Source organism: Lissotriton vulgaris, chromosome 9 (genome assembly GCF_964263255.1).
Source record: "Lissotriton vulgaris chromosome 9, aLisVul1.2, whole genome shotgun sequence".
In the NCBI taxonomy this organism is placed as follows: domain Eukaryota; kingdom Metazoa; phylum Chordata; class Amphibia; order Caudata; family Salamandridae; genus Lissotriton; species Lissotriton vulgaris.
The window spans coordinates 1,207,450,718-1,207,464,779 of NC_141697.1; the positions used below are offsets into that span (position 1 = coordinate 1,207,450,718).

The 14,062-nt window shown below is 46.8% G+C and overlaps 1 protein-coding gene across 1 annotated transcript in view; it reads right to left on the reverse strand.

The window, feature by feature from the left end:
- Window positions 1-14,062, reverse strand: part of RUVBL1 (RuvB like AAA ATPase 1) — a 138,200-nt gene that overhangs the window by 33,573 nt on the left and 90,565 nt on the right. Inside the window, exons 7-8 of the mRNA XM_086939288.1 lie at window positions 13,884-13,947; window positions 11,296-11,494 (exon numbers count right to left, since the gene is read on the reverse strand). Of these exons, the coding sequence (XP_086795414.1) occupies window positions 11,296-11,494; window positions 13,884-13,947 (263 nt within the window). The remainder of the gene's footprint in view (window positions 1-11,295; window positions 11,495-13,883; window positions 13,948-14,062) is intronic.

Below are 14,062 nucleotides of genomic sequence, written 5' to 3' on the forward strand. Positions count from 1 at the left end.
TAGGGACATCTGCAAATGCCGGATAAGAAATAGACCTCGTAGCCGATTTCGTGCGGCGGCCCACGGTAAAGGTCACCCCATCCGGGGAAAACGCTCTCGCCGTGATATCTAGGGCACGCACGTCAGACACTCTGCGACATGACACCAAACAGAGGAGCATCGCCAGTTTAGCTGAAAGTTCCTTTAAGGAGAGATACTTGTTAGGCTGCCAGGAAAGAAAAAGGTTCAACACCACGTTAACATCCCACAGGACGGAATATCGTGGCTCCGGCGGTAAAGCCAGACGCACTCCTCTGAGGAGCCGACACACAAGGGGATGTTCCCCGACCGCCACTCCATCCAACTGCACATGAGCTGCTGATATGGCAGAACGTACCGTGTTAATAGTCCGGTATGCTAAGCCGGCAGTAGAAAGTTCCGCCAGAAAATTCAGGATGGGAACGAGGCCTGCGACCATGAGATCCAAACCCCGTCGAAGACACCAACGAACCCACCTGGTCCAAGCCGATCTATACCTCTTGGCAGTGCTGCCTGCCCAGGCCTTGGACAAAAAGTGCTGAGCTGAGTCCGAAAGGCCTGGAAGCGACCAGCGTCGCCTGAAAGCCTCCATGCCATGAGGCGGAGAGAACCCTGGAGGAGATGGTGAGGGACCCCGTCTGGATTGAGGAGAAGACTAGGAAGCCGGGGGAGTAGGATTGGAGAATCCCAGGAAAGTTCCAGAAGAACTGGAAACCACACTTGCGACCTCCACACGGGCGTCACCATCACCACGTTCGCCATTTGACGGCGAATCTGGGCCGCGGCCCGCACTATCATGGAGAAAGGCGGGAAGGCATACGGTCGTTCCTGGCTCCAGTCCTGGAGGAACGCATCCGTCGCCTCCGCCAAGGGATCCGATCTCCAGCTGAAGAACCGCGGTAGCTGGAAGTCCAGACGGGATGCAAACAGGTCTATGGAAAAAGGACCCCAGCATGTCGCCAGCCAGTGGAACACTTGAACATCCAGCTTCCACAGGCTGGAGTCTCGAAGGTATCTCGAGTGCCAATCTGCCACTTGATTGGCCCGTCCCGGCAGGTATTCTGCCGTTACTGAGACCTGATGGGCGAGACAATAATCCCAAAAGTCTTTCGCCAGATCCGCTAGTGCCCGCGATGGCGGACCCCCTAAATGGTTCACATAACGAACCGCCGAAACATTGTCCATCCGCAGAAGGACACATGACTTCACCGAATCCCTCGTCCAGCAACGGACGGCGAATGAACCTGCTAGAAGTTCCAAGCAGTTGATGTGAAGTCGCTGTTCGTCGGACGACCAAGCGCCGCCTGTGGAGAAATCCCCGCAGCGGGCGCCCCAGCCGGACCTGCTGGCGTCGGACTCGATCACCAAGTCCGGAACGGACCCGAAAATCGCTCGGCCGTTCCACGCCTCCATGTGGGCGAGCCACCAGGACATTTCCTCCTTGACCTCCACCGACACGGGAATCAAGCGGTCGTAAGAGAGCCCCCTGCGCAAATGATGCGCTTTCAGGCGCTGAAGGGCCCGATAATGAAGAGGGCCTGGAAATATCGCCTGGATTGACGACGAGAGAAGGCCTACTACTCTGGCAACCTGCCGGAGGGAGGTGTGCGATTTGGAAATAGTTTGCCGCAGCACATGTTTGATTTTGGCCATCTTCCTGGACGGCAGACTGAGAGTCGAGTTCACCGAATCCACCACGAAGCCCAAGAACACCATTTGCTGGGCGGGCGTGAAAACCGACTTCTCCTTGTTGACGATAAACCCCAGACCTTGCAACAGGGAGACTGTCTGGGACAGATGAGCGGCCAACCTGCTCGGGTCCTGGCCAGGAGCAAAATGTCGTCGAGATAGACGATCAGCCGAATCCCCTGACTCCGCAGGGTTTCTATGGCCGGGTGCAGAATTTTGGTAAAGCACCAAGGGGCTGAGGAAAGACCAAACGGAAGGGCCTTGAACTCGAAAACCATGCCTTTCCAGCAAAACTGGAGGAAACGGCGAAGCGGGGGGGGAAATGGGAACCACCAAATACGCATCTTTGAGGTCCAGGCGGACCATCCAATTGTTCGGGAGCAAAACGTCTCTCAACAGATGGATGCCCTCCATCTTGAAGTGGTTGTACACTACCCAGCCATTGAACTCCTTGAGGTTGATGACTGGCCGTCTGCCCCCGTCCACCTTTTCCACAAGAAAAATATTGCTCAGGAAACCCCCGGGGTGACGCGTTGTTCGACGAATAGCCCCTTTGCGCAGCAGCGCCGAGACTTCTTCGTCGATCAACAGCACGTCTGGTTGAGAAAAAGTTATGGGCCGAGGAGGCTGTAACTGGCGCGGTTGGTCCTAAAACTCTATGCAGAACCCCCGCACGGTCTGAAGGACCCATGCGTCCGTCGTAATAGCCGCCCATGCCTGTGGGAAACATGCCAACCTCCCCCCAATAACAACTTGATCCGCAGGGATTACACGCACCGTGTGAATTGTTGCCGCCGGAGTCGTTCCGGATGTTTCCGCGCCCTCGGAAACGCTGACCTCTGGTTGGGTATAAGTTGTTGTAGTTCGCAGAGGAGTTGTAGCCTCCTCTGCCGGAGCCATGCCCTTTACCGGGCTGTTGTTGACCACCACGGCCGGTCGTGAGGCCCCTACCACGACCAGCCCCTCGGGAAAAACGCTGGTGGAAGACCCGCTTGATGGCTGACTGGGCCTTGTCCAGGGAAGTGAAAGTGGAAACAAACTTTCCCAGCTCCTTTATGAACGGCTCCCCAAAGAGACCTCGTTGAGCAACAGCGCCAGCTTCCGATGAAGCCAAATCACCTAACTTGGGGTCCAGTTTAATCAGCAGCGACCGACACCGTTCGGTCAAAAGGGCAGAGTTAGCATTCCCCAGGAATATAACGGCCCGCTGCGCCCAGTTGGACAACACCTCCGGGCATATGGCGCTGCCCGACACCTTGGCTTCTTCGGCCATATCCAGGATCTTGGTGAGGGGGCCAATGGTGTCCAATAGCTTGACCTGACAGGAACGCCAAGAACGGTCGATCCCCTTACGGGGGTCCTTTACAAACTTCGCCATGAAGGTGGCCATCTTTCCATCTAGTTCCGGCGTCATAGCCACCTTCCCATCCTAAGTCGGGCGGGGGCATTCGCCCCTCAAACAACTGCGCGCCTCCTTCTCCAAGGGCTTGCGGAGGCGGTCCGCCACAAATTGCGCCACCTTGTCCCCAGGCGCCCAAGCAGCCGACCGTGGGTGCATGATTTCATCCGGGTCGAGCATGCCCGAAGTGTCCTTGGGCAACTCCGTCGAGTTAGATGCCGGTCGCCACGACCGGACGGAGTCTTCGTCGTCGTCTTCGTCAGTATCCGCGGGGGAAACACCCCCCGGGGAGGCCGGGACAGCATCCGCCGGCGTCGAAGGAGTCTGAGGCGGGGGCGCCTCGGAGGCAGACCCGGACGCCTTAGCCAGGAAAGCGTCTCGTAGGCGCTCGAAAGCGTCCTTGTCCACGCCTTGCGCGCCACTGGGACCCGCGTCCCCACGTGGCTTCTTGGCCGCCGGTGGCCGGCTAGGATCGTTGGCGGGCATCCCCGCGAGGCCCGGCGCCAACTTGGCACACTCTTCCACAAGGCGGGCCGATAGCCTGTCCTCCATAGGCCTTACGATTTCCTGCACGCAACGGTAAATCGACTGATCCACAGCCGCATAGAATTCGTCGTCTTGGAGGTACTGGTGTGACTCCTCCTCCTCGACGTAGTACCCCTCAACCATGGCTGCCACAACGCAGTAAAGAGGAAATGGGTATCTGAGGGTTCCGATGGCGTAGACAAACTGCCACGGGTGGGCCAACCGGAGGTTAGCAAGGTTTTAGGCCGGCGGAACCAGGCAGTCACGAAGGCAGCACCAGCCTTCTCAGCGAGCCGACCCTCTCTCCAGAGACCGGGTCGCACCACCTCCCAGCGCGCTTGAGCGGGTAACACCCCAGCGGAAGCTGATGCAGGAAAAGGTGCTGAAAATCGCCCGCGGGCGTCAACGTGGTCACAACCACCAGTACAGACCCCAACGGGGCGTTCAAGCTCAGGACAGTACAACCCAAGAGGGCGTCAGGGTTAGGCGGCAGCAGGGCTCCGGCGACGTCGACTCCCCAGCGCAGCTCCAATCAGCGAGACGGAAGCCGCGCGCGGGCAGGCGAGACGCTACGGCGCCCTCTAGCGGCGAAATCAGCACCGCGGAACACACAGGGACATCGCGTAAGGGGCGAAGGCGTCCCCGCGATGGAAGGGGGTCTGGAAGGGAAAAAACCCCACAGACCCCCCAAAGCAATAGCAAGAATCTATGCAAATAGAATATCAAATACGCAAGAAAACACAAGACCTCAGCAGACACAAAATTGTGAAAGAGTGGGAGAATAGTACTTAACTGGCTGCGAAGCAGCGAAGAAAGAGGAGGAGTTCACAGGATGGACGCCTTATATTGGGATTTATGGACACTAAGAAAGGACTGCCTAATGTTGGTCTCATGGGACTTGTAGTTATTAAAAAATGTTATTATGAGGTTTCTGATATTCCTGTGTTTGGAATACAAATTTTTTTTCAAGTTTTGATGCTTTTCTGGCTGCTGTGTGGTGTTATGTGAATAAACAGCGAAGAGAGAAAAGCATAATCCGAAGCCTCCGGTCCTGACATAGAATTATATGTTCTTCCGTCTCATGCAGATAGGAAAACTGGAGTTTGGATTTTGACTTTGAATTGCAGTGTTATGGAGCCAGGAGACACACATTTTTGAGCTATTGAGACCGTACAGTGAAGTACGCTATTACCTGGGTTACAAGAATAAGACCTAAACTTGGTTTAGCCCTGAAGAAGTCTGTGGTATATTACCACCAAAGACGAAACACGTGTTGGCAACGGCTAGAGGTTTTTAAGAAGAATTACTGCAAAACACAAAAATAAAAAAGAAGAAGAGAAGACTCACAGAATTTGTCAACTGTTTATTTATACCTCTTTATCTTTGTTAGCTCAGGATATACATTATGTTTATACATGGTATTGTTGTTCAGTAAAACGTCTACAAGTCACAATGTGCCAATAAGGTGTCAGCAGTCCATTCAGGGCTGTGGCATTAGAGTTGTGAGCGCGACGCACAGAGGCCAGCAGGGGTCAGTCGGCCTCCGTAAAGTGCACAAGCAGTGGCGGCCAAAATGAAAGGCTTCGTTTCAAGACGTGAATGCAGCTCAAACCAAGAGTACAATAAACCCAGGTCTGTCTTCCGAACGCCAGACAGGCGAAGGATGACAGGTCGAGCGTCCCCACTCCACAACACGATATTTCAGGCTCAGGCATACAACCAGGGCTCGTCCTGCTGCTGCTAGAAGTCTGGGAATGGTCTTCAAATCACGATCTCTCTTACAGAAACAGAACCAGACGAGTGAAGTGGGGAGCGGAAAAACCCCGTCAGCAGGACGATTTCTAAGATAAGTTATGCAACAAAGGAGTCCGCGTCCCCCTTACAACTGCCCCCCCCCTCTGCTCCCCCCCCTTCTAACTGAAGACCACTACTCCTTCTGCAGAACCTATTAATGTTTAATTCAGTCTCCTGCTTTCAGAACTGAAACATTTTCAATTCTAATCATTCACAATTAAGTCAGTGTTGTTAATCATTTATTTGATGCTGCTAAAAACCATTGACAAAGGCAATAGGTGTGGCTTGTTTTAAAGATGTCTCCACTGTGTTAAATATGTGGATACAAGAACAGACAATTCACAGAAAGGCTCCCAAATATCGTACAGTCAGTATGCTGTGTGAAGCATAGGATTTGAGCTTCATATTTTAAGCCACACCTTTAATTACACAGGCCATACATGTTAGAAAGGATTTCTTGCTGCCTTCTTTGGCCATACCCCTTTAGAGGTCCTCCACCCCACCCTTTTCATCCCTTTTAAAACACTGCCTTAGCAAATTGTCTCAAAAACAAATCAGGGTTCTCTGCTCTAATAGGGAAACTGCAGGTGAGAGGTAGCTGTGGGGTGAATGGTAACATCTGTTCTGGGCCTATAATACAGTGCATTACCGGAGAAAGTATGCACTGGGAAAATATCCGCGCAATTTAGGCTCCTGCTAAACATTCACTTAAGTCAGGCTTTACCCACACAGCATAGCCATTTAGCTTACAATGAACCAAGCAAGCATGCAAAAATACAACACAGAACCCAGCACCTCACACAGAAGGGCAGTCTAAGCCTATCTCCCACCCACCAACACTTCATATTTTCAACTCAAAAATATTCACCCATTGTCCGCCCACTTTAGTTTTCATCCAGACAACCATTCAGCTTCATGTGCCTACTCGGCAAGCAGTGTAATGTCTCTTTACACAAATATTTTCAAATGTACTTTTCAGAAGGTACTTTACATATCACATTTTATGTACAATTATTACACAATCAAAAATCACAATTGATTATATTGATCTTTAAAGAAAGAAAGGCAGTAGGAGTAGCTGGGATTCAAACCTGCGATAAAAGATCTCAATATCAAGTACTCCCATCAGAGCTATTTTACAGGCGTTACCTACACCACCTTCTCTACCATACTTGAAATTTCAAACAGCAATCTTGGACAAAACGAAATCAAATATAACTGTACTGTGCCTACACTAAGCGCATGTTAAAGGTCGGCCATTTCCTTCTTGCAAATCCTTCCTCTGGCAATGACCTAATCTCTGTTCTCATCATGCACCCCAGTTTCTTGCTCTGAGGAATGCCAAGTCACACCTCCACATTACACAGAACACTTTTATGCCAACTAGCAGTTCCCCAATGCAAACATGATTCTGAATCTTCCCACACTTAGAAAATCATTTGTACAGTGGTTGCTATCGCCATTAAGACTCATTTTCTTCTCAGTTAAGCGCCCTTTTGCCTGAGCACTTTCACTTCCAGGGGTCTAAAAAATATTTGTTCACCCACAAAAAGGTGGCACCAATGGTCGGAATAGAAGACGACAGTTCCCCTGCAAATAATAAACACAGAAAAAAGAACATGGCCGTCAAGCGAGAGGCAGTCCTGGCCACATCAGACTCAATTTTAAAATGTGAAATAAAACCACTGACGTGTTGAAGCAAGGTTACCAGACATTGAGAGAAAGAACGTGGACTAAGCAAACTTCCACTGTCTTACCTCGCATACCTAGCCAAAATGCAGCGGAGCGCTGTACAGGGTCAAAGAGGAGCATAAAGTCAACGCGTTGTAGGAGAAGAATGTTGGTTGTAGATGGTTAATGGATTGTGATATAGTGAGTGCCCTTTAAAGAGGAGCGTCTTTACCTCTTTCCTAAAGTGGAGCAGCGTTGGGGCAGTCCTGATATATACAGGGATGAAGTTCCAGATCCTGGGTGCATATATGGAAAAGGCCTGCTCCACTGTTTGTTTAATTTTTTTATACTTCTCAGTTGGCAGTCTAATAGGATCCCAGCTGTGGGTGTGCTGAGAACCACCAGAGAAGGAGAGCTTCTCTGCAAGATCAAGGGGGAGTGGTGTGGTGGTTGTATTTGTAAATCAGCTAGTTTTGAAGACTAAGAGGGCCTGCACGGGAAGCAACGGTACTCCATCAGCATAGGGGTAATGTGTTCATATATTTTCAGGTCCTGGATGAGATGTACTGCAGCATGTAATGTGCCCTTAACGGATGTCAGTGTGGCGTCTGGGAGGCTTTGGAGTAGGGCGTACCAACATGTTTTATCCTACGTCTACTTTCCTAGGTGTAATTTAGAACTATAGGATAATGTCATAAAAGTTCTGAATAATGCAAATCAACATAACTCCTTAGACCATCAATAAGAAATGTGGTTATAGATAATGATTGTTGTTCTGCTCTAAGTCCCACAACACTATCCAGAGCAATGACCGGAGGTTAAAGGTGAACAAATACTGAAGGTGGCCCCCAGGCTGCTTGAAGTAGACGCCAGATCTTGATCTCTTCACTCTCATTATGTTTAGCTTATTTTCACTGTTAACTGGAATCACTAAACCATTCATGCTTGAGGGATAAGTTAACTCATCACAAAAAGATATTAAAAAAAGTAATAAAAGTTACTAGCAAGAATGTGGCAAGCGTTTATGAGGTGTACTTCTGTGACGCTATCACAGTATTGACTCTGACCAGTCCCCTCAGAAAAGATAAAGCGGTCACAGAACTACTGATGTGCGTCTACAGGACGTCTGCTGCACAGTGTGTGGTGGTCACAGCCTTGTACCATCTTAATATTCAGGTCTGCAAGTCAATTATGCAGGCTGCATGCACTTTGCACAGGGAAGCATAACCGCTTCTTTCTAGAACTGCAGTTTTATTCATCCATTCTAGAGGACAAATCTTATTTCGACTTCAGGGAAGTCTATTGGACTTTTTTTTAGTTGTTTAAGTTTGAGTTCATTTAAAATATTTAAATAGCAGAACAACGAAAGAGAAGGAGAAACAATATTGTAGAGGGAGATACACTGAGAATTAAAATTTTGTATAGAATATGAGGGAGAGAGGAAGCGAAGGAGGGAAAAAGTAAGTCTTATATATATTAACTTTTCATACATGTAATGCTCCATTATAACAACCTGTAGACAATTTCATGTATTAACTAAAGAATGAAAAACATTTAATTACAGGCAGAAAGATAATGGGGAGTAGTAAACCTAAGGCGGTTTCTGGGTCTCATCAGGAGTTAGGACAGTCTTACTGAGGAGTAAACACGATTTAGATAAACAAATGTATTAATCAGGAGCCATAGGAAATCTTGTGGTATTGCTAAACAACTAGGCGTAAGCTAGTTAGTATCAAGTCTATGGTGAAGCATATAGCGCACCACCAAGATTAAAAAGTAACAGCTTGCGCATTTATCCAGTTAGAAGTAATCAAATGGAAAGCAACAGTTAATAGTAAACCTAGCAGTTTTTGACCTTCAAAGGAATGTTGATTTTAAAAACCTTATTATTTGATTCCACACTTTTATCCAGAATAAATTAATATTGGGACGTTCAAAGAGCATGTGTTTTAAAATCAGGGTACGAGGAGCTGCAAGACCAAAATAGGATTGAGTCTGAAGAGAATCGCTGTCGATTGGCAGGAGTGAGCAATAAACGTTGGTAAATGAAAAATAGGGATTGTAAAGTATTGGTAGCTCTGGTGGATTTATGAATCTTAGTCCAAATTTTGTCAAATAAAACAATGGGCCAACAATGCGGTAAACCTGCTTCACGTGTTCGTTCAACTTTTGATTTAAATCAATGGGTGGAAGGAATTAGTACTTTGTAGATTGTGGAGGCTTGGGATCAGTACTTAGTAATATAAGTAGTGAGACTGAATCCGGGGGGGGGGGGGTTGTTGAGAGACGTCAGATATGAGACGTGCTACTGAATTATGAAGGGGTTCATATTGTTTCTTAAACAAGGAGGGTAGGGAGAAAGTATTGCTTAGTGCAGAGAAGGACAGAATTTGACTATGAGCAAAAAGCTGATTCACCCAGAATGAATCTCTGTTCCTCCAAGATTTCCACTAGACAGAACTGTTACTAGTTTGGATGTTATGAGTGCACAAAAGAGATTGCTTCAGAAGATTGGGAAGAGATGTGTGAGTAAAATAATGGAGGGAGGACAGAATTGCACACACCTGTCATCACCCAGTCGAATTGACTTCTATCTAATTATCTCTACTGAATTCTCAGTTTAGGTCTGCAGGAAAACAAACATTCTTTGAAAACCAGGCAGTCTCCAACTGCAAACTGCGCATGTCAAAGGAGTCTCTCACTCAGCATTATATTATAAATTTGCTTTCTAGAAAATGTGATGGAGCAGTGCAGTGCAAAAAAAAGCATGACAGACTATATGATATATGCAGTTCCCAGAAACAGTGACATACCGCAATATAGCAACCCTTCATAAGGCATCCCATTTCAAACACGGATGCTCAGACATCGGAGAATCAAAATCCTAGCTCATTGCCTACGTTTTTAGCCGTGTGTTCCTGCAGATCTATATAGATGTTGGAGCCGGCTGAATTCAGTGACAAGTCTGTTATGCCCAGGTATTATTTCACTATATACTTGAGGAGTGTTCTGCAATGCAAACTGTTTCAACTGCTTCAAGCACTTCCAGATAAAGTTTCTTTTACATCAAAGATGAGCAGAAGTGTGAGTGGGTGGTGAGGAGAAAATGCAATTAAATTTGGGATCCAATCAGATTAATAGTGGGGTTCATTGCCATGTCCAAATCAGCTGCTGGGGTGGGTTGGTGGGGAGTGATATAAATAAGCACTGCATGCCCAGTGTGTGTACAGAGAAAGTCAAGAAGTCATCAATGAATACAGATGGTACTACAAGCTTTGGTATTCCAACCTTTAGAGTTTGGCTGAATGGGCAGAACTGTCTCAGTTAACAGTTTTCCGGCCCTGTAAAGCTATGAGTTCACCACCCGCATTAAGAGGTGGGGAAACTGTGGGGTTTCCTAAGGTGGAGCCTCATCCCATTCCATCGTGGTAAAACCCTTCAGCGGCTGTAGACCCACAACCACAGACTGATGGTCAGCTAGCTTCAGAGCACCAAAAGACCCTACTTAGGGCAAGTCTTCTGATGCTCGAATTTCTCATGCCCACAACCACTGAGTGGCAGAGCACTGGCACAGGAACAGATAGTAATGGTCTTCATGCACCAGGAAAAAACTTCAAAGCATTAGAGCCAATGACTTTTGATTTATTAGGCAGATACCCCGGCCAGTAGGGGAGATCGGCCAACATAACATGGCAGTAAATGAGATTTTCAATTCTGCCCCAGTTGGGGCACTTCCACCAAAACGGCTCTCTTGGAGACTTCGATAAGAAAAGAGCCAATGGCTTTCACTAACCATGTTGGCCGCAGCCAGTCTAAAAGGACCACCTAAGGGCTGTATACTTCTCTGTAGGACGACAAGTCTTTAATCCTGGATTTTATTTGACTGACTAGTTTATTCCAAGAGTTTGGCAACATTTCATTTGGAGAACTACGATTGTGCTGGCTGCTATAGAAATGCTCTGTCGGTTCGGTCTGCTGAACTAACTAAACCAATGTACCTTATAATTTGTAGCAACAGAACAGCAAGGACTGAAACCATGATGTGGCCATATGGAGTTATGTAGATTGGGCTGGCTTGCCCATCAGATCAATCGCCAGCATAACGGGACAGGAACTCCTATTCTAAAATATTCTGTTTATAAATTTTAATATAAACTACACACGTGGACTATAGATGCACCAGGCTGAAAACCTCATACCTGATAAGGCAGTTCCCCCGGTTTGTAGCAAATATGACGATGGGTGCAATGGCGGACTCCAGAGCTCGGTGCAAGTATGTAAAACACTCAATATCCAGCATGTGCACCTCATCGATAAAAAGAACCCCGGGCACTAGCTCTGCGATGCCCTGGTCAATGTATTTGTTCACAACTTTGTTGATCTCTCCTCGCAGCTTATCTGAAAGATAAAAATAAAGAACAGACAATAATGACCATTGAAGTACATCTCTTTACAATGCACAAGACAACTCTGGTGCCAATGCCTCCAATTCTCAAAGGTGTCCAGAAGCCTTTGGCAACTAAATTGTAGGGCTCACAGCTAACGTAGCACAAAGCAGTGGGAGGGCATTTCTTGCAATGGCCTGATCCGACATCTTGATAAGGCAAATGACTACACCTAATCAAGCAGGATCTCCAAGCCAAACAAACTCATACACTAGGCAAAGCAGAGTGTACAAATTCTGAATTCCTTGACGGAAATTAGCATCCTGGTGGCAATGAATACTGCCTTTAGTGGGTGAAGTAGTACAGATCACTCAATGAAGTTGGGGTAATGACTAGAGAGCAAAACACAGAGGAACAAGGAAAATAAATTAAAAAAAAAATGAAAGGGTACATGTAAGCGATAAGGTAAAATTTGGATGTGCTAATGGCAAAAACATAACAGAGGCATATCTAAAAAAATAGAAAAGGTTTAAAGAGGTTGGGTATAAGTGGTATGACGCACATCACTCCCCATGTAACTCCAATAAACAAAAATAGGGTAAAGTGAAGTATTAAGGTTAATAGGTTAAGTGAAAATGTGACCGCATGAAGAGGAGGTGAGGGAGAGAGGGTGGTTCTAACTGTAAAATCTGAGTATTGCCTAAATGCCCATATAAAAAAAAAAGAGATTTTTGCAACAAAAAAAATCCAAGATTTATCAGTGGTGGTTTATCTTGAAGTGATTAATCTCAAAACACTTATTTCAGAGAGAAAAAAATAAATCACACTGAACATTATGACAGCATTGTGCCCGCACAGGGGAGGTGCGGGCAGGAGGGTGACAAAGGGTGAGCCAATTCAGCGTTGTCAATCAGGCAGAAACCTTCCAAGCAGTTCAAAACCTCACCATCACTTGTGCAGGATAGCCATTTGGCTAGGGCTTGAGCCATAACCCAACCAGGGGTACCCGGACTGGATAAAGAAGTAAGAACAATCATGGCCTTTGAAAAGTTGGGAGTTTCTGCTCAGGGTTCTGGCTTTGACTGCTCTTCCATCCATCTTGCCTCAATCGGGAGGTGTAAATGGACAGCAGTAGGAACAATGGCATTTACTATAACCTTACATACCCTGGGAGTTTAACAGGTCCCCAGATATGGTGGCCCTGAAGCTTTTGTGTGGCCCCCCTTTACTATGCCACTGCAGAACCCAGAGTACAGTGCGATAATGAAGCGATGCAAGACAACACAACAGTTACACAGTGGTTCTCGGTGTGAGCAGGGAGCTATTAGTTCCATTGGACATACTATAGTATCGGTTATGATTCTTGTATATGATCATTATTTTTGGTTTGATTATTTTTCCTGTAAATGACTATTGAATTTTGCTCCCCTTAAGTCATTATGCTCCATCGTCTAGCACATTCTTCGATCACCAAGGTGTATAGATGATCCGTTAGACGTTCAACATTTGATTCAATGCCTTTTAGACTGCCCATTTGGCTCTTTTTTCGATTATTGTTTTGGGTACTGGTTATTATTCCTGTATATGATTATTGTATGTACTCCCCTTCTCTCTCTATGCTCTATCGCATAGCCCATTCCTACTCGTGCACTCAGGTTACATTGAGCAGTTATGTTTGTACTAGTTGATTCAATGCCCATTAGATCCTTCATGTTAGACTAATGTTCTGATTTGTTGCCTTTGCCTCAAATTGTAAAGTGCTCGGATATCCTTTGGGATCTAGTTTGCGCTATATAAAACTTTATAAAAAATAAATGTGAAGCCACTCATGTAGGGTGAGGGTGAAGGAGAGGGGCTTGTATGGTGTAGAGGAGTACCTAGATAGAGTGGGTCCCAAACAGAATTCCATTTCCCTATCCAAGATATCCATGGAGGTGGCAGATCTCGGTCAAGTGGGATGGTGATTCAGGAATGTTGCACTAGCACTGAAAAGAGCATGAATGACGAAGCTGAGCATGGACATTGTGGTTGGTTAACAAGGTGGGGTCGCCAGGTGTAGAAGGAAATTGTGAAATTTGGGGGAGGGGCAAAGGCATGGATGCAGTGTCAGAAGAATAGGCTTCTGCAGACTGGTTTGCAAAGGCTTAGAAGTCTGCAGTGGAAAAATGCTTACATAAGCCCCTTTAATGCAGGGAGGTCCTATCAAACAAGGTAACCCCTTCTCTCGGCCAAAGTCTTTTGTTTACCTACAAACATCCTTATGAGACGTTCTGGGAAACCACTTCAAATGTTCAGGTGGGGTATCTGTTATTTCTGCACCCCAATGGACACACGGTTCATGACATACAACACAGGCTGAGCAGAGCAACAAAAGAATCCACCATAAAAAGAATGAACCATACCTGTGATTTCAGTTTTCTTGGGTTTCATTAACTGACCCATCATAGAGAGGATGTCCTGCCCGCCCTATAGAATAAAAGGGAAAACATTTAAAGAAAAAAACAGTGAAAACAAAAACAGAAATGTTTTTTCTAGGACTTCAATCGATGTGTATGTTGTGGAGTACCAAAAATACAATGTT